Source organism: Lactuca saligna, chromosome 8, assembly GCF_052625555.1.
Source record: "Lactuca saligna cultivar CGN05327 chromosome 8, ASM5262555v1, whole genome shotgun sequence".
In the NCBI taxonomy this organism is placed as follows: Eukaryota; Viridiplantae; Streptophyta; class Magnoliopsida; order Asterales; family Asteraceae; genus Lactuca; species Lactuca saligna.
This window is the reverse complement of record NC_136424.1, coordinates 86,399,571-86,421,702: the sequence shown is the minus strand read 5'-3', so window position 1 is coordinate 86,421,702 and position 22,132 is coordinate 86,399,571. Positions and strand designations below refer to the sequence as shown.

The 22,132-nt window shown below is 34.6% G+C and overlaps 2 protein-coding genes across 7 annotated transcripts; both read right to left on the bottom strand.

Moving 5' to 3' along the window:
- Window positions 1-2,181: 2,181 nt before the first annotated feature.
- LOC145012916 (uncharacterized) lies at window positions 2,182-8,358 on the bottom strand. Its single transcript, XM_078971715.1, has 2 exons — window positions 7,166-8,358; window positions 2,182-2,331 (listed from the first exon to the last, which is right to left on the bottom strand). The coding sequence occupies exons 1-2, from the start codon at window positions 8,352-8,354 to the stop codon at window positions 2,297-2,299; spliced, it is 1,224 nt and encodes a 407-aa protein (XP_078827841.1). The 5' UTR covers window positions 8,355-8,358; the 3' UTR covers window positions 2,182-2,296.
- Window positions 8,359-14,317: 5,959 nt separating this feature from the next.
- LOC145011425 (uncharacterized) lies at window positions 14,318-22,132 on the bottom strand. Of its 6 annotated transcripts, none has more exons than XR_013664110.1 (4): window positions 21,691-22,132; window positions 21,305-21,546; window positions 17,232-17,484; window positions 14,318-14,664 (listed from the first exon to the last, which is right to left on the bottom strand). XR_013664110.1 is itself a non-coding variant. In XM_078970144.1 (3 exons), the coding sequence occupies exons 1-3, from the start codon at window positions 22,025-22,027 to the stop codon at window positions 17,383-17,385; spliced, it is 681 nt and encodes a 226-aa protein (XP_078826270.1). In that variant the 5' UTR covers window positions 22,028-22,132; the 3' UTR covers window positions 17,138-17,382. The 6 variants fall into 6 exon arrangements, 2 of the variants coding, with proteins under 2 accessions (XP_078826270.1, XP_078826268.1); XR_013664111.1 differs by having other exon boundaries at window positions 17,306-17,484; XR_013664109.1 differs by lacking the exon at window positions 14,318-14,664 and adding an exon at window positions 20,016-20,194 and having other exon boundaries at window positions 17,379-17,484; window positions 21,691-22,127.

The window sequence follows — 22,132 nt, the reverse complement described above, 5'->3', positions numbered from 1 at the left end:
ATAGATAAAAAGAGACATCAAACAACTAATCTTACTAATCTACTTGAAGGAGATGATCCACAGTCTTGAGATCTTCAGAAATTGATGAAATCAGAGAAGAAATGCCTCCAAAATCATATTTTCGTCGTCTGATACCTTTGGAATCGTCAAATTAGGTTACTGGAAGGCTATCAGGGTCTTTTTATACGTCCAGCAGCAAAAATGACGCACCTGCGATCGCAAGGAGACAACCTGCAATCGCAGGTTTTGAAATAAATGCATCTGATGTCATTTTAATGAAGTATGATGCTATTTTGACACTTTTTGGCCAACCTGCAATTGCAAGGAGACAACCTGCGATTGCAGGTTTTGAGTTTTCACTTCCGAATGAATTTTGGGCACAAAAGAACCTCGAAGGCAACCTGCGACCAAACTTGCAATCGCAAAAGGGTCACTTGCAATCTCAAGGAGCAAACCTGTGATCGCAGGTTGTGCCTATGACGTCTGAAATTTCGTCTACTTTTTAGATCATTTTTCCTCGCGTCAATTGTAGTTACTGTTCTCGAGATATGGTCAAAACACTGACAGGGGGTCAAAGCTGCCAGAACCATCCTTTAACTTTCGATTGCATATTTTGTCTTCATGTGATCAATTCAATTGACTGTTTCTTGACCAAAGCACCTTTAAATCATTCCTCAAAATACTCCATAAGTCCCAAGCTCAATTTTAAGCTCCAAACGCGCATCTAACTACTCCCAAAGCACTGCTCCACTCGAACTATCTGAAATCGACATAAAAACACGAGCAGTACGAGAATTCTAACAAAATACATGAGCTGAACACTATTTATCTAAATGACATGAAAATGTACAAAATATGATGCTAAAATGATAATGAAAACTACCCTATAAGATGCATAAAATGGAATCAAACACATGTATTTTCATTTTAGCCCTTAGCCTATTTAAAGTTTGCATATTTGGTCCCTTGTTGTTCAAATAATCACAATTCAGCTCATACCTTTTGCGTATGTGAGGTACGCATAGCGTACTTGTGAGAACCCGGATCGCGGAAGTCGTGCTAGTATGCTCGGCATACCTGTGGTACGTCGGGTATACTAGCTCATCCTCTAAACCCTAATTTTAAGGTTTTGATCCCTATTTACTCCACCTAATGCCTCCCTTGGACATTTCTTATCAGCCACCCTTCCCTCATAAACCCTAATCTCGAGCTTAAGCTTTTTTTGTAAGAATTTGGAGCTTATTATTGATTTTGGTGCTTACTTGTTGAAGAAGAAGGCTAGTGAAGAAGGAGGTATTACTTGCAACTTGTAGATCTAGAAACTACTTCACCTTGTGCATTTTCTGAAGGTATAAATTTTGTACCTTGATGTATTTCCTTTTAGATCTCCATAGATGAGTTTTTATGATCTTTTTGTCCCAAAGCGTGGACCTTTGTGAGTATGTAGCACTCCATAGCATTGTAGTTGTCCTTTCATGTGTTCTAGGTCTTGTGGATTCATAAAAATGGTTGCTTGATCATTTCCATTGGCCCATGCATGAGTTAAGTGACTTAGAGTGTGATGGAGGTTAGAGTTTCGTGTATTAGGTCCCTTCTAGCAATGCAAAAGCTTAAATTCAGTGACATTATGGGTTAAGACATACTATTATGGTTAGATCTGAAATTAGGATAGGTGTCTTAACGGATTAAGACATAAAAGTTGATAAATGTGGATCAGGCAAAGTACGCCGACCGTAGTCCTACGTACTCCCCACGTAGCCAGACCCATTCCCGATTGGGTGTTGATTGAGTTGTACGCCCCACATAAGAAAGTGTATGCCCAGTGCGTACTTTTGCTTACTTTTGACCTCTGGTCAAGAATTAGGGTTTTGGATCATGGTAGGGCCAAAATGGTCTTTTTGCCCTTAAAGAGCTTAGTGTGGGATTTGGACTTATGAGTTGAGCTGCGTACCTTGATTATTAACTAGGGTTAATTGTTGTGTTATTAGGCGGTGTCTAATTCCGACAGTTCGGGTGTGAGATTTATCTATCATCAGTATCAGGTGAGTCTCCTCACTTACTCTTACCTGTGTGGTAGAATAGTTGTATTTGTGATGACCAGTTGTGCCTAATTGTTATTTTGTATGATGTTGTTAATGCGTGACTGTAACACCGTAAATTTCCAAAACAATTTTCCTCATTTAGAAAAAAACATAATTCATTTGTAAATCATAAAAACATCATTGTTTGAAACTCGATGTATAACATATAACAATATCCCAAGATCTCGTATCATAAAATCCCGTGTGTGTACTGATCAAGTTGGTGCCTTCCCGCGATCCTCACTAGTACCTGAAACACATAACACAAAAAACTATAAGCACAAAGCTTAGTGAGTTCCCCAAATTACCACATTTAACACATATTACCCACTCGAGGCTATAACTCTGTGGGTCCGTGCACACAAACTATGTGAACCCTCAGGTTCTAACTCTGCAAGCATGCACAACATAAATCACATAGAAGAATGCAGTACAAAAAATAATATATATATATATATATATATATATATATATATATATATATATATATATATATATATATATATATATAAAGCATTGTATCACATAACTCTATTTACCTACTCAAGGTAAAGTATAGTGAGAAGACTCACCTCGCGTATCTCGGTAACTCGTAAATCCCTGAAATCACTAGTGCTCGATCTCCCGAGCTATAGTCCTCCTACAACACAATACATCTCTAATTAACACTTCCTAATTAAGGTTGACTAACTCTATCAAGTCAACACCGGTCAACTCTTGTCAATGGTCAACGGTCAACCCCGACTCGCCGAGTCTGGCATGGACTCGCTGAGTCCCTACGAGGACCCCATTTCCTCTGAGTCCCTTCCGACTCACCGAGTCACTCACCCAACTCGGTTACTCAACCCCTAGTTCGAAATCTATGAATAACCCGCACCAACTCGTCGAGTCTGCCAATGGACTCAGCGAGTGCATTCCATGCACAACGCCAAACGACCTTCTGAGGTCAGATTTGTTCCACTAACTCATAGATCCAGTCTTTCCAAGCTTATTTATCACGTAAAGTTCATGTCTTAGCTCTCATATCACACCTAATGACTCATAAATGGTGTTTTGACCTCAAACACAAAGATCCCAACCCAAAACCTCCATGGATTCATAAAAAGCTTGGACAAAGGGACACTCTGGACCTCTAAGGTCTAGATCTAGAACCTAGCTCGCTTATGGGACCAAATGGGCACTAGATCTAGCCACAAAAGGGCTCAAAAAACCCTAAATCAACATGAACATCACCTCAACAGAAAAGGGTTCGAAAATGGTACCTCAAATGTGATGTTCTGGACCTCAAATCTTCAGGAAGTTGTTCCTCTTGCTTCCTCTTGGCTAAAACTTCCTTTCCCTTGCTAAACAACACCTCCAATGGTTGATAATGACTCCTTCTCTCACTCAACATGTTCAAATGCTCTAGGGTTTTGCTATGGGGGCTGGTGCGCACAAATGACGGCCATAAGGCCCTTTAAATAGGCCCCAAACCCAAGAAATTAGGGTTTCATTAAACAGCGCTAACTCGCTGAGTCCACCATTGCGACTCGTCGAGTCCGGTCATTAATCCGGATGAGAAATCGCGTCTCTACTCGGCGAGTCTACACACCAACTCGCCGAGTTCTTCCTCAAAACTCAAAATAAACCAATAAATATAATACCTGAAATTTCCGGATGTTACAATTATCCCCCACTTGAATCCGACTTCGCCCTCGAAGTATCAACCCTGAAATAGCTTCGGATGCTGCACCCGCTTCTCACGCTCTGGTTCCCAAGTAGGCTCCGACCCTTTCCGATGTTGCCACTGGACCTGAACCAGAGGCACCTCCTTGCTCCTCAGAACCTTGATCTTCCGATCCACAATCGCAACTGGTCTCTCCGCGTAGTTCAGGCTCGCATCCACCTGAATGTCCTCTAACGGCACTACTGCTGACTCGTCGGCTATACACTTCCTCAACTGAAGCACATGGAAGGTATTATGAATCCGCTCTAATTCCGCAGGTAGCTCCAAGCGATACGCTACCTTGCCCACCCTCGCGATTACTCTGAACGGCCCGATATACCGGGGTCCTAGCTTGCCCCTCTTCCTGAATCGAATCACTCCTTTCCAAGGAGATACCTCCAGGAGAGCATAGTCAACGACCTGGAACTCAAGCTCGGATCGTCTTCTATCAGCATAACTCTTCTGGCGGCTTTGAGAGGTCAAAAATCTCTGTCTGACTCGCTGTATCTGCTCTTTCGTCTGCAGCACAATCTCTGTACTTCCCATCACACGCTGCCCTACTTCTCCCCAGCAACTGGGGGTTCGACACCTCCTCCCATACAACAGCTCAAAGGGCGGCATACCAATGCTCGAATGATGGCTGTTGTTGTAGGAAAACTCCGCTAAGGGCAAATACGTGTCCCGGCTTCCGCCGAAATCTAGCACACATGCTCGAAGCATGTCCTCGAGTGTCTGAATCGTTCGCTCACTCTGTCCGTCAGTCTGCGGGTGGTATCCGGTACTAAAATGCAACCTCGTACCCAACTCCTCATGGAATTTCTTCCAAAATCTAGAAGTGAAACGCACATCTCGATTTGAAACAATCGAGATTGGCATCCCATGACGCGATACCACCTCTCTCACATACAATTCTGCCAACCTCTCAGCAGAAGAGCTCTCACTGATGTCAAGGAAGTGAGCGCTCTTTGTCAACCTATCCACTATCACCCAAATTGCATCGACACCCCTAGCAGTCCTCGGCAACTTGGTGATAAAATCCATGGTGATTTGTTCCCACTTCCATTCGGGAACCTCCAACGGCTGCAACTTACCATGCGGTTTCCGGTGTTCGGCCTTAACCCTACGGCAGGTTAAGCACCTCTCAACAAACCATACAACATCCCTCTTCATATAGGGCCACCAATACTCTCTCCTCAGGTCTAAATACATCTTAGTGGCCCCAGGATGGATCGAGAATTTCGACCGATGAGCCTCTTCCATCAAAATGGTACGCGTTCCACCAACAAACGGTACCCATATACACCCCTGAAATGTCATAAGCCCCCGATCATCGGTAATGAACTCTGATACCACCCTAACAACTCGCTCTCTCTTCTGATTCTCCGACCTCACAGCCTCAGCCTGTGCTCCACGAATGGTATCCAACACCGGAGCCATTACGATCAATCGCAAACATACATCTCGCAATGGGGCGCTCTCCGCCCTGCGACTCAATGCATCGGCTACGACATTAGCCTTGCCCGAATGGTACAGGATCTCACAATCATAATCCTTGACCACATCCAACCACCTCCTCTGCCACATATTTAGGTTAGGCTGATCCATCAAATACTTCAGACTCTTATGGTCCGTGTATATTGTACACCAAACCCCGTACAGATAGTGATGCCAAATTTTGAGGGCGAACACCACTGCCCCCAACTCTAGATCATGGGCGGGATACCTCGTCTCATGAGGCTTCAGCTGCCTCGATGCGTATGCTATCACATGCCCTCTCTGCATCAGTACCGCTCCCATCCCCAAGATCGACGCATCACAGTATACCACAAAGTCCTCCATTCCCTCCGGGAGGGCTAACACCGGGGCTTCACATAACTTTTGGCGAAGTGTCTCAAATGAGGCCTGCTGCTCAGGGCCCCATGAAAAAACGACACCCTTCCGGGTCAACTTGGTGAGTGGCACTGCAATCTTAGAGAAATCCCTGATAAATCTCCGATAATAACCTGCCAATCCTAAGAAGCTTTTGATCTCGGAGGGTGATCTCGGCACCTCTAAACCCATCACTGCCTCAACTTTGGCCGGGTCGACCAATATTCCTTTCTAGTTAACGAGATGCCCTAGGAACTGGACCTCTCGCAACCAGAAATCACACTTGGAGAATTTGGCATAAAGCCTCTCCGATCTCAGAACTCCGAGGATCTCCCTCAAATGCTCCTCATGCTGCTCTCTAGATCTCGAATATACCAAAATGTCGTCGATGAATATGATCACCAACCGATCCAACATCGGCCTGCACACTCGATTCATGAGATCCATGAATACTGCTGGGGAATTGGTGAGCCCGAAAGGAATCACCACAAACTCGTAATGCCCATAACGCGTCCTGAACGCTGTCTTCGGGATGTCCTCATCTCGCACCCTTACCTGATGATATCCAGACCTCAAATCGATCTTGGAGAACCAAGATGCTCCCTGTAACTGATCGAACAAATCGTCGATCCTCGGCAACGAGTAACGATTCTTGACCGTCAGTTTGTTCAACTCCCGGTAATCAATGCACATCCGGTGTGAACCATCCTTCTTCTTGAAAAAAAGGATATGCGCTCCCCACGGTGAGCTGCTCGGCCGAATAAATCCCTTTCCCAGCAGCTCCTGAAGCGGCGACGATAACTCTTGCATCTCTGAAGGTGCAAGGCGATAAGGCACCTTGGCGATAGGCGCGGCCCTGGGAACCAAATCGATATTGAACTCTACTTGCCTCACGGGAGGCACACCCGGAAACTCCTCTGGAAATACATCCGGGAACTCACGCACTATCGTAACCACCTCAACTGACCTCGGCCTCTTTGAATCAACCTGCGTATCCATTACGTACGCCACAAATCCCTTACAACCCTGTTGTAGACACTGCCTCGCTCTAGCGGCCGAACAAAACGCTAACCCAGAACGTGTACCCTCGCCGTACACCACAAGAACTCCCCCACTTGGGTCTCGTATAGTCACCAGCTGTCGCTCGCAGTCGATAACTGCTCCAAATCTACTCAACCAATCCATACCTACGATGACACAGATGTCCCCCATCGCAATCGGGACCAAATCAATAGGAAACTCTACACCGAAAATCTTGAGTACACATCCTCGAATCACCTTCGTGGCATATACTGCTTTCTCATCGGCGATGGAAACTCTCAGAGGTCGACTCAACGCCTTTTGACTAATACTGATGTGCCAACTGAAAGCCAACGATAGAAAAGATCGACTCGCACCCGAGTCAAATAACACCAAAGCAGGTACATAATTCACAAGAAAAGTACCTACGCATATCATAATATAAGCATAAAATCTTAAACAGTAAATGATTACATGAAAGAATACATACCAGCCACGACATTAGGTGTTGCGCGGACCTCCTCCGCGGTTAACTGGAAGGATCTCCCTCGTACCTTCGGCGCCTCGGCCTTCACTGGTTGACTCTCGGTAGCTCTGATGGCGGCAGGGGCAGATCCCTGAGGTGCTCCCTGAGCTGATCCCCGCAACTGCGGACACTCTGCCTTTCGGTGTCCGGTCTGATTGCAGTGGAAACACATTGCAAACCCCTTGGGGCAGTCCTTGGCCATATCCCCCTCCATGCCACACTTGTAGCAAGATCCAGCTCTACAAACTCCATCATGACCCTTGCCGCACATCCCACAATTGCAGCCCTTCTGGCTCCCTGCTCTGGGATCAGCGGGCTTGGCCCGCTTGGCTGTCGGCTGAGACTGTGCCGGTCGCCGATCCATCCCCTGAGACTCTGCCTCCTCCCTCGCCTGAGTCTCTAGCTCAATCTCCCTCTTCCGTGCATTCTCTTGAAGCTCGGTAAATGTCCGGTACGAGGAGTTCGCCACGAACTCCTGAATATCCCTCCGCAAAATACTCAAATAACGGCTCATATGTGCCTGCTCAGATGACACGTGCTCAGGGCAGAACATCGCCCTCTCAAGAAACATCTTGGCGATAACCGTAACAGACTCTGTACCCTGCTTGAGGGTCAAAAACTCCTGTGCCAACCGATCCCGTTCCACCGGAGGAACGTACTCATCGCGAAACATGGTGGTGAACCTCTCCCAGGTCACTACAGCAAGCTCTGCTGGAGAATAGTGTGCCATCGTGAACTTCCACCAGTCCTTCGCCCGCAGGCGAAGCTGCTTCAGCGCAAATCGAACCCTCAAGTGCTCCGGACACGAGCATGTGTAGAAACAACCCTCAATATCAGACACCCATCTCATCGCCGTAACCGGATCCTGCATCCCATCAAACTCTGACGGCTTCGTGTTGTTGAACTCTCGGAACAGCAATGCGTCACCACCCTGCGGCCTCGTAGCAGCAATAACTGCGGTGGCCGCTGCAACAGTAGCCTCAGAAAGATTAGCATAACGCTCGTCAAAAGTATCAATCAACGTGGTCTTAATAGACCTGAACATGTCTGGTATCTCTGCCTTGATGGCCGCAGCCACCTCCTCATGGATGATCCGGCGGATCTCCTCATCGCTAGCCTCACTACTCCCTGGCATAAAACGTGTCCTCACCATGATCTACCTCTGAAATACAACATACGATATATTAGAAATTCACTCGAGTATACTCGCACTCGATAACTCATCCCTCCTTGATCCCTGACATCCTAAAGATTCTTACTTGGACTGTACACCGACCCGGTGTTTTCAGTAGTACGGGCCCAATACTACTGTCCGCACCGTATCAGTATACACCCCAAGTCCTCCTCTTCGGATCCCAAATCCCAAGTACTCTACTATGCATAATCCACTCTCTAACAGATCTCTCATAAGCTCCTTGCTGCTACCTATTCACTCTCAAGCATCTCATAGCAGCTCACCTCTTCCTAGGCTAAAGCATCTCAAATCAGGGCACTCTAGTCCTAATAGGAATACCTATCCCACTCTAGCAAGAGAATACATCATATCAATCTCATAAACATATAATATAAGGGTATTTTGGGAAATCACCGTTCGGACGCTGACTGATCGTACACACGTTTCTGCTCTGTGTTTCTCTGAAAATCTTTTACTTCTTTTAGAAAATTTGGTTCTCTTTTGAAAATGTTTTCCAAATCCTCAGTTTGAGTTCAAATACTCCCAAAGGTGTACCCGAATCCCTCAAACCAAGGCTCTGATACCAACTTGTAAAACCGTAAATTTTCCAAAACAATTTTTCGCATTTATAAAAAAACATATTTCATTTGTAAATCATAAAAACATCATTGTTTGAAACTCAATGTATAACATATATAACAATATCCCAAGATCTCATATCATAAAATCCCGTGTGTGTACTGATCAAGCCGGTGCATTCTCGCGATCCTCACTAGTACCTGAAACACATAACCAAAACACTGCAAGCACAAAGCTTAGTGAGTTCCCCAAATTACCACATATAACACATATTAGCCACTCGAGCCTATAACTCTGTGGGTCCGTGGACCCAAACTCTGTGAACCCTGAGGTTCTAACTCTGCAAGCATGCACAGCATAAATCACATAGAAGAATGCGGTACAACAAATAATATATATATATATATATATATATATATATATATATATATATATATATATAAAGCATTGTATCACATAACTCTATTTACCAACTCAAGGTAAAGTATAGTGAGAAGACTCACCTCACGTATCTCGGTAACTCGTAAATCCCTGAAATCACTAGTGTTCGATCTCCCGAGCTATAGTCCTCCTATAACACAATACATCTCTAATTAACACTTCCTAATTAAGGTTGACTAACTCTATCAAGTCAACACCAGTCAACTCTGGTCGATGGTCAATGGTCAACCCCAACTCGTCGAGTCTGGCGTGGACTCGTCGAGTCCCTACGAGGACCCCATTTCCTCTGAGTCCCTTCCGACTCACCGAGTCACTCACCCAACTCGGTTACTCAACCCCTAGTTCGAAATCTATGAATAACCCGCACCAACTCGTCGAGTCTGCCAATGGACTCAGCGAGTGCATTCCATGCACAACGCCAAACGACCTTCTGAGGTCAGATTTGTTCCACTAACTCATAGATCCAGTCTTTCCAAGCTTATTTATCACGTAAAGTTCATGTCTTAGCTCTCATATCACACCTAATGACTCATAAATGGTGTTTTGACCTCAAACACAAAGATCCCAACCCAAAACCTCCATGGATTCATAAAAAGCTTGGACAAAGGGACACTTTGGACCTCTAAGGGTCCAGATCTAGAACCTAACTCGCTTATGGGACCAAATAGGTACTAGATCTAGCCACAAAAGGGCTCAACAAACCCTAAATCAACATGAACATCACCTCAACAGAAAAGGGTTCGAAAATGGTACCTCAAATGTGATGTTCTGGACCTCAAATCTTCAGGAAGTTGTTCCTCTTGCTTCCTCTTGGCTAAAACTTCCTTTCCCTTGCTAAACAACACCTCCAATGGTTGATAATGGCTCCTTCTCTCACTCTACACGCTCAAATGCTCTAGGGTTTTGCTGGGGACTAGTGAGCACAAATGACGGCCATAAGGCCCTTTAAATAGGCCCCAAATCCGAGAAATTAGGGTTTCATTAGACAGCGCTGACTCGCCGAGTCCACCATTGTGACTCGTCGAGTCCGGTCATTAATCCAGATGAGAAATCACGTCTCTACTCAGCGAGTCTACGCACCAACTCGCGGAGTTCTTCCTCAAAACTCAAAATAAAACAATAAATATAATACTTGAAATTTCCGGATGTTATAGTGACTGAGGGTACAGATAGCCTCCAGGGTTGTTGATAACGTACAGGGTGTGTTGTTGCCCACTATGACTGCTAATAGTCCACATGGTTGCTAATAACCCATAACTGTTTATTTATGATGTGTTATATGTGGTATCTTGGGGAACTCACTAAGTTTCATGCTTAAAGTTGTTGATTTATGTGTTTTAGATATTTCTGAGGATCGGGTGACGTCGAAGGTCAGATTTTAACACACTCGCTTGGAGACTTGTTACTGGGGCAGTCTATGATACTCGGATGTTTTATGATGATAATTATTATTTGACACTTATTTTTTTGGATGACTTGGTTTATGAATAATATTCTGGTAATTTAAAAATGAAAATTTTGGTTTAAAGTTTGAGGTGTTACACGGATCCCTTTAGAGGGGTAGGGAAGGCCATACCCTTATCTCCCCCCCCCCCTCCCTCCTTATCTCCCCCATTTTTTCCCATTTACTTCCTATTTCCTAATATCTCAAAGAGTTTGGTTGTTGATTTAAGAAAAAATCAAGACACAATTTCAAACAGAGAAAAATATATGGATCTACTACTAAAATACTTGATATCAAAATTAACAGGCAATCAAAATATCAAAATAAATATGAAAACTAGACTCTTCAAATAAAAAAAGCCCACAAATTCAAATCAATTTATTCTTTATAAAGCAGAAAATAGATCAAAGAAACCTAAACGGTAAAATTTATAAAACTCTAACCACGCCTCTCCAATCGATGGTTGTTGTTTAAGAATCGACGATAGTCACTACTGGAATATTATTGCTCTTCGCCTCGCTTCTTGTTTCTGAGGTCTTTTTGTATGTTCATTACCATCTTTAACATCTTCAATCTCTCGTTGTTCTCTTTGACTAAGTTTTTATAATTTGTGATATTGTGAACCGATATGCTCTATGAAAGAACCTTGGTTGTTTTTCCTATTTGATGTGTGATCAATGTTGAAGCCTATAAGCCTAGAACCTTTCGCTTTTTTATTAGGGAAATTGTCAGAAATTTTTTAATATTTTCAGAAAAGTTTCATTTTAGTACCAATTTTTTTAAATAGAAAAGTCTCGATTATTTGATTTTACACGATAATATGTCATTTCTTGTTAAAATAAAAAACTTTTTTTTGTTAATTTGAGCCAAAATGAAATAATTGGGACTTTTCTGTTCAAAAAATAAATTTTATGACTAAATTGAAACTTTTTCCAAAAATATAGAGATTTTTCTGACAATTTTTTTTTTATTATTATTATTAATTTTATTAAATGAAATAACAATTATACCATTTTGTTACATTAAATTATATGATAGTTGCATTTAATTTCATTGTAATTTTACTAATAAATAAATGGTATTTTGATAAAAATGATATTTATTTTTAGAAGTAGACAATTATTTTAGAAAAAACCAAAAAAAAAACATAAACTATTAATTTGAAACGGAAGAAGTATAATATATTTATGTTTAATCATTTCATTATATTATTTTTTTATTTATGAAAATGAACCTAAAACAATGAAATGTTTGTTATGCGTCATATAATGATATATGCGTTTATTCATATTCCAAACATAATATCTATATATTTTCTAAAACGAAATATACAATATATATATATATATATATATATATATATATATATATATATATATATATATAGAGAGAGAGAGAGAGAGAGAAAAAGAAAGAGCTACGTTCATATATAAACTCTATATATTATATGAATGTATAACCATTTTTGGATCAATCATTGTATAAAAATATTATAATAATTAACTTAAAAATTAAAATATTAATTGTAACTTATTATTCTATAATTATGGTAACTTATTTAAATTGGACGCTATAATTTTGGTAATGAGTTTAAATTCTGATCGGAAATGAAAAAAAAAAAATCTTTCATCCAAAGTTTTTTTTAAGCCGATAAGGAGGTAAGGAAATAGTCGTAAAATGTTACTCTAAAAAATGAATTCTTTTTGGTGTGTTATAAACTATAATCACATTTGGCACATTTTGGAGGAACATACAAAAATATAATTTTTCTTTTTCATTTGTGTTGGAAGTGTCGATGTTAAATGAAAACAAAAAACGCACATACTCTTAAAGAATAAGTTATATTGTGTAACTCAAAATGAAGATAGGGTTAACATGAATGTTCATTCTTTTAAAAATGGTATCAATAATTGATTATTTATAATGTATTCTTGAAGAATACGCTATACTCTTTTGTTGTGTAAAAATAAAATTCTTTAAGAATTTCTAATTGATTTATAGTTTTGGTGAATCTATGTAAAAAAAATATATTACATATACTTCAAAATATATGTTATACAATATTGATGACCATTCGGAAAGAATGAAATCTATTTCATTGTATCTCACTTGTTTTATGACATTAATTTAAAAACATTTATCAATCAATGTATTCTTATAGAATAAACTATGATTCTTAAGGAATGATATCAGTTCCAATAAATGCTTGATTTTTAAAGAAAAAAAAACATCTAATTCTTTAATTTCATGTTTTGTAATTACTATATAAAAATATTGCTAGCATTTTTGTATAATCGCGAATGAAATCATCTAATTGTTAAAGAAAGAAATTAATTTCATGCAATTGAAATTTTCTTAAAAAATGAAATATATTTCAACGATTTTGTGATTATTCTATAAAAATAATATTACATATTCTTTAATACGGATTTTCTAACAAATGATTTAGTTTTTTAAATGTAATAATAAGATTTTATTAATAGATTTTAGTTGATTTCCAAATGAAAATTTTGTTTCTCTCTCTCTCCCTATCAATAAATGTCATATTTAGTTTTTAATAACTATAGAATTAATTAATTATAATTATATAGTAATGATATCCTATGTTTATACCATGCTCCCTAATATCAATCATCCATTGTTTTAATCTAATGGTAGACTTTGATCACACATTCATACAATCACACAGTACTTGAGATTCATATTTGATCTTATATATATATATATATATATATATATATATATATATATATATATATATATATAGGAGTAGGATCAAATGAGAACACCAAAAAGGTTGAGAACGCGAGAACAAAGTATATTCATTTGCGATTCCATGTATTCATTTGTGGAGAAATAATAAACTTTTACGCCTTTAATTTCAATTGAATAGAAAATGCCTATTCATGTTGATTGTGCATAAAAATTTATCACTTCTCCAAAAATGAATACATGGAATCGCAAATGAATATACTTGTTCTCGCGTTTTCAACCTTTTAGGTGTTCTCATTTGATCATTTCCCTCCATATATATATATATATATATATATATATATATATATATATATATATATATATATATATATATATATATATATATATATATATATATTAATGAAAGAGTAGCTCTTTTGTCATGTGTCATTATGTTAAGACTTGTTATTAATATCATGACACTTGTCAATTTAATGATTCTTCATTTCAAATTTTAAATTTTCATTTAATTACATTAAATTAATTAATAAGTTATTTAAAATAATTAATTAATATTTTTGAGTTTTTACTTAGAAATTTAAATTAATCTTGTAACCATGATTCCACAGGTTATAAACTAGTGTGTGTGTGTGTGTATATATATATATATATATATATATATATATATATATATATATATATATATATATATATATATATATAGGCTTCTTATTTTTGGAGTTTTCATTTTGGCATCCCTAATTTTATTGGTGGTGTTCCGCCGTGCATGCAAATTAAAAATGTATCCGACTTGAAAGTTGATGTACAAGAATGTGTGGGTTTATCTGAATTCTAAAGTGAAGAAAAAAGTGGGACACCTGGTAAGGTAGTACCAGCATCCACAATGAACGTATTTCCAGTGACGTACGTGGATGAATCATGGATCAAATACCTTACTAGACTTGTCAACCCTGGATCAGTAGTCCCAAATGTTCCTAAGGGGACAATCTTTTCAACTACTTGATTCAGTCACTTCTTCCTCAGTAAACTTTCTGTGATTTCAGACCTAAAAATCCCCGGATTAATCGAGTTCACCCTGATGTTGTACATACCCATTTCCATAGCCATAACCTGTTCAATTAATATACATAAATATCATCATCATATATAATATAATTATAGGGAACGGCTAAATAAACACTCCTAAATACTAAAAAAAAAAACAACATATACTAAAAGAAAACACCTTTAATGATTAATAAAGTTACTTTTTTATTATGATTAGGCAAATGTAATTATTAGCTAATAAATAAATAGTAATTGCTTTTTAACTTTTAATTAATATCTATTAATTAATATTTTTTTTCTTTTTGTTTTTAATAAATATAATTTTATTAAAAAAACCTAATCTCTAAAACATACTTTTTAACTTTTTAATGAATATCCATTAATTAATATATATTTTTTGTTTTTGTTTTTAACAAATATAATTTTATTAAAATAACGCAATCTTCTAAAACATACGTTTTAACTTTTAATTAATATATATTTTTTGTTTTTGCTTTTAATAAATATAACTTTATTAAAAGAATATATAATGTATATTATTAGAACCATGTTATTATATTATTATTGGAATGATGTTATTAACTGGAAAAAAAAATTAATTAGATGTAAAAAGGGGGTTGATGTACCCCTCTTTCCTTTGATTAACCACCCCTCTCCTCTATTTTGTCTTTTCTCATTCTTTCTTAATATTTATTTATGTTTATAACTTTATATATATATATATATATATATATATATATATATATATATATATATATATAATTAATTTTCTAATATAAGTAAACTGCTTAATATATTACAATATTATATTTAAACATCTAATTAAAATTTAAATTTATTTAACGGATCTACACAACATTTAATTTAATTAAAGATGAAAAATAATATAAAGAAAACTATAATGAAATAAAATTAAAAAAAAGATTAATTAAATGTAAAATTGTGTGAATTCACATTTTAAAAAGTTGGATTGTAGGGGTGGCTACCATGTTAAAAAATGGAGCACATGGATTGTTTTTGCTACACAATGAGCTCCATACTGTTTGAGATTTAATAGAGTGTTTATTTAGTAGAAAATACTAATAGGGTGTTTATGGGTTGTTAGGGTATCTATAAAAGTTGAATTAAAGGTTAATTAATTGTTTTATGACATTAATTTAAAAACATTTATCAATCAATGTATTCTTATAGAATAAACTATGATTCTTAAGGAATGATATCAGTTCCAATAAATGCTTGATTTTTAAAGAAAAAAAAACATCTAATTCTTTAATTTCATGTTTTGTAATTACTATATAAAAATATTGCTAGCATTTTTGTATAATCGCGAATGAAATCATCTAATTGTTAAAGAAAGAAATTAATTTCATGCAATTGAAATTTTCTTAAAAAATGAAATATATTTCAACGATTTTGTGATTATTCTATAAAAATAATATTACATATTCTTTAATACGGATTTTCTAACAAATGATTTAGTTTTTTAAATGTAATAATAAGATTTTATTAATAGATTTTAGTTGATTTCCAAATGAAAATTTTGTTTCTCTCTCTCTCTCCCTATCAATAAATGTCATATTTAGTTTTTAATAACTATAGAATTAATTAATTATAATTATATAGTAATGATATCCTATGTTTATACCATGCTCCCTAATATCAATCATCCATTGTTTTAATCTAATGGTAGACTTTGATCACACATTCATACAATCACACAGTACTTGAGATTCATATTTGATCTTATATATATATATATATATATATATATATATATATATATATATATATATATATATATATATATATATATATATATATATAGGAGTAGGATCAAATGAGAACACCAAAAAGGTTGAGAACGCGAGAACAAAGTATATTCATTTGCGATTCCATGTATTCATTTGTGGAGAAATGATAAACTTTTACGCCTTTAATTTCAATTGAATAGAAAATGCCTATTCATGTTGATTGTGCATAAAAATTTATCACTTCTCCAAAAATGAATACATGGAATCGCAAATGAATATACTTGTTCTCGCGTTTTCAACCTTTTAGGTGTTCTCATTTGATCATTTCCCTCCATATATATATATATATATATATATATATATATATATATATATATATATATATATATATATATATATATATATATATATATATATATATATATATATATATATATATTAATGAAAGAGTAGCTCTTTTGTCATGTGTCATTATGTTAAGACTTGTTATTAATATCATGACACTTGTCAATTTAATGATTCTTCATTTCAAATTTTAAATTTTCATTTAATTACATTAAACTAATTAATAAGTTATTTAAAATAATTAATTAATATTTTTGAGTTTTTACTTAGAAATTTTAATTAATCTTGTAACCATGATTCCACAGGTTATAAACTAGTGTGTGTGTGTATATATATATATATATATATATATATATATATATATATATATATATATATAGGCTTCTTATTTTTGGAGTTTTCATTTTGGCATCCCTAATTTTATTGGTGGTGTTCCGCCGTGCATGCAAATTAAAAATGTATCCGACTTGAAAGTTGATGTACAAGAATGTGTGGGTTTATCTGAATTCTAAAGTGAAGAAAAAAGTGGGACACCTGGTAAGGTAGTACCAGCATCCACAATGAACGTATTTCCAGTGACGTACGTGGATGAATCATGGATCAAATACCTTACTAGACTTGTCAACCCTGGATCAGTAGTCCCAAATGTTCCTAAGGGGACAATCTTTTCAACTACTTGATTCAGTCACTTCTTCCTCAGTAAACTTTCTGTGATTTCAGACCTAAAAATCCCTGGATTAATCGAGTTCACCCTGATGTTGTACATACCCATTTCCATAGCCATAACCTGTTCAATTAATATACATAAATATCATCATCATATATAATATAATTATAGGGAACGGCTAAATAAACACTCCTAAATACTAAAAAAAAAAAACAACATACACTAAAAGAAAACACCTTTAATGATTAATAAAGTTACTTTTTTATTATGATTAGGCAAATGTAATTATTAGCTAATAAATAAATAGTAATTGCTTTTTAACTTTTAATTAATATCTATTAATTAATATTTTTTTTCTTTTTGTTTTTAATAAATATAATTTTATTAAAAAAACCTAATCTCTAAAACATACTTTTTAACTTTTTAATGAATATCCATTAATTAATATATATTTTTTGTTTTTGTTTTTAACAAATATAATTTTATTAAAATAACGCAATCTTCTAAAACATACGTTTTAACTTTTAATTAATATATATTTTTTGTTTTTGCTTTTAATAAATATAACTTTATTAAAAGAATATATAATGTATATTATTAGAACCATGTTATTATATTATTATTGGAATGATGTTATTAACTGGAAAAAAAAATTAATTAGATGTAAAAAGGGGGTTGATGTACCCCTCTTTCCTTTGATTAACCACCCCTCTCCTCTATTTTGTCTTTTCTCATTCTTTCTTAATATTTATTTATGTTTATAACTTTATATATATATATATATATATATATATATATATATATATATATATATATATAATTAATTTTCTAATATAAGTAAACTGCTTAATATATTACAATATTATATTTAAACATCTAATTAAAATTTAAATTTATTTAACGGATCTACACAACATTTAATTTAATTAAAGATGAAAAATAATATAAAGAAAACTATAATGAAATAAAATTAAAAAAAGATTAATTAAATGTAAAATTGTGTGAATTCACATTTTAAAAAGTTGGATTGTAGGGGTGGCTACCATGTTAAAAAATGGAGCACATGGATTGTTTTTGCTACACAATGAGCTCCATACTGTTTGAGATTTAATAGAGTGTTTATTTAGTAGAAAATACTAATAGGGTGTTTATGGGTTGTTAGGGTATCTATAAAAGTTGAATTAAAGGTTAATTAATTGTTTTATGACATTAATTTAAAAACATTTATCAATCAATGTATTCTTATAGAATAAACTATGATTCTTAAGGAATGATATCAGTTCCAATAAATGCTTGATTTTTAAAGAAAAAAAAACATCTAATTCTTTAATTTCATGTTTTGTAATTACTATATAAAAATATTGCTAGCATTTTTGTATAATCGCGAATGAAATCATCTAATTGTTAAAGAAAGAAATTAATTTCATGCAATTGAAATTTTCTTAAAAAATGAAATATATTTCAACGATTTTGTGATTATTCTATAAAAATAATATTACATATTCTTTAATACGGATTTTCTAACAAATGATTTAGTTTTTTAAATGTAATAATAAGATTTTATTAATAGATTTTAGTTGATTTCCAAATGAAAATTTTGTTTCTCTCTCTCTCCCTATCAATAAATGTCATATTTAGTTTTTAATAACTATAGAATTAATTAATTATAATTATATAGTAATGATATCCTATGTTTATTCCATGCTCCCTAATATCAATCATCCATTGTTTTAATCTAATGGTAGACTTTGATCACACATTCATACAATCACACAGTACTTGAGATTCATATTTGATCTTATATATATATATATATATATATATATATATATATATATATATATATATATATATATATATATATAGGAGTAGGATCAAATGAGAACACCAAAAAGGTTGAGAACGCGAGAACAAAGTATATTCATTTGCGATTCCATGTATTCATTTGTGGAGAAATGATAAACTTTTACGCCTTTAATTTCAATTGAATAGAAAATGCCTATTCATGTTGATTGTGCATAAAAATTTATCACTTCTCCAAAAATGAATACATGGAATCGCAAATGAATATACTTGTTCTCGCGTTTTCAACCTTTTAGGTGTTCTCATTTGATCATTTCCCTCCATATATATATATATATTAATGAAAGAGTAGCTCTTTTGTCATGTGTCATTATGTTAAGACTTGTAATTAATATCATGACACTTGTCAATTTAATGATTCTTCATTTCAAATTTTAAATTTTCATTTAATTACATTAAATTAATTAATAAGTTATTTAAAATAATTAATTAATATTTTTGAGTTTTTACTTAGAAATTTTAATTAATCTTGTAACCATGATTCCACGGGTTATAAACTAGTGTGTGTGTGTGTGTATATATATATATATATATATATATATATATATATATATATATAGGCTTCTTATTTTTGGAGTTTTCATTTTGGCATCCCTAATTTTATTGGTGGTGTTCCGCCGTGCATGCAAATTAAAAATGTATCCGACTTGAAAGTTGATGTACAAGAATGTGTGGGTTTATCTGAATTCTAAAGTGAAGAAAAAAGTGGGACACCTGGTAAGGTGGTACCAGCATCCACAATGAACGTATTTCCAGTGACGTACGTGGATGAATCATGGATCAAATACCTTACTAGACTTGTCAACCCTGGATCAGTAGTCCCAAATGTTCCTAAGGGGACAATCTTTTCAACTACTTGATTCAGTCACTTCTTCCTCAGTAAACTTTCTGTGATTTCAGACCTAAAAATCCCCGGATTAATCGACTTCACCCTGATGTTGTACATACCCATTTCCATAGCCATAACCTGTTCAATTAATATACATAAATATCATCATCATATATAATATAATTATAGGGAACGGCTAAATAAACACTCCTAAATACTAAAAAAAAAAAACAACATATACTAAAAGAAAACACCTTTAATGATTAATAAAGTTACTTTTTTATTATGATTAGGCAAATGTAATTATTAGCTAATAAATAAATAGTAATTGCTTTTTAACTTTTAATTAATATCTATTAATTAATATTTTTTTTCTTTTTGTTTTTAATAAATATAATTTTATTAAAAAAACCTAATCTCTAAAACATACTTTTTAACTTTTTAATGAATATCCATTAATTAATATATATTTTTTGTTTTTGTTTTTAACAAATATAATTTTATTAAAATAACGCAATCTTCTAAAACATACGTTTTAACTTTTAATTAATATATATTTTTTGTTTTTGCTTTTAATAAATATAACTTTATTAAAAGAATATATAATGTATATTATTAGAACCATGTTATTATATTATTATTGGAATGATGTTATTAACTGGAAAAAAAAAATTAATTAGATGTAAAAAGGGGGTTGATGTACCCCTCTTTCCTTTGATTAACCACCCCTCTCCTCTATTTTGTCTTTTCTCATTCTTTCTTAATATTTATTTATGTTTATAACTTTATATATATATATATATATATATATATATATATATATATATATATATATATATATATATATATATATATATATATATCATAATTAATTTTCTAATATAAGTAAACTGCTTAATATATTACAATATTATATTTAAACATCTAATTAAAATTTAAATTTATTTAACGGATCTACACAACATTTAATTTAATTAAAGATGAAAAATAATATAAAGAAAACTATAATGAAATAAAATTAAAAAAAGATTAATTAAATGTAAAATTGTGTGAATTCACATTTTAAAAAGTTGGATTGTAGGGGTGGCTACCATGTTAAAAAATGGAGCACATGGATTGTTTTTGCTACACAATGAGCTCCATACTGTTTGAGATTTAATAGAGTGTTTATTTAGTAGAAAATACTAATAGGATGTTTATGGGTTGTTAGGGTATCTATAAAAGTTGAATTAAAGGTTAATTAATTACCTTGGTCAATGTGACAACGCCTGCCTTTGAAGACACATAAGCCAGACCTCCTGGTAATTCTCCACGAGGAAGACTAGAAATAGATGAGATATTGATGATTGATCCTCCATGTTTATGTTTATGTTTAGCATCACACATATATCTACCCACGTACTTAGCTACCAACCATGTTCCTGTTAAGTTTGTTCTCATGGTGCTGTTCCATTCTTCTTCAGACAACTCCAATGGAGACAGCACGTTTCCTGAAAATAATCATAATCATGAAAGCTCTATTTGAAGTAACATATTCAGTCGATATATATAGGATAAACTTATCAAGATTAGAAACCAAACTAGTTTATTCAATCATGGCCTCTTGAATCGATTAATTCTTTGTTATTACGCACCTCTAACCCCAGCGTTGTTAATCAAACAATCAATGCGCCCAAATGCGTCCCATGCTTTTTTGACGGAGGCTTCTATCACGGGACCTTCAGCAGCGACGTCAAGTTCCACGGCCACTGCCCGAACGTCATCGATGAGATCTTTTCCGTTTATCTCATCGCAGAGAGATATCAGCCGATCTACCCGGCGTGCTGCCGCGATCACTTTGCAACCGGCGTTCGCCAGATCTACACAGAAGCTCCGGCCGATTCCAGATGACGCTCCGGTCACCAACACTACCTTCCCCGTTAGATCGTCCCATTCGGAAGACACCGTTTCCGTTTGACTTGTATCGGCCATGGGTTTTGATCACATGAAACGTAAGTCTGTGATTTAATGATGTATATGTATTGCCGATGGGCATGTATCATGTTCAAAAAGAAGGGAAAGGGGGGATTGGGGAAA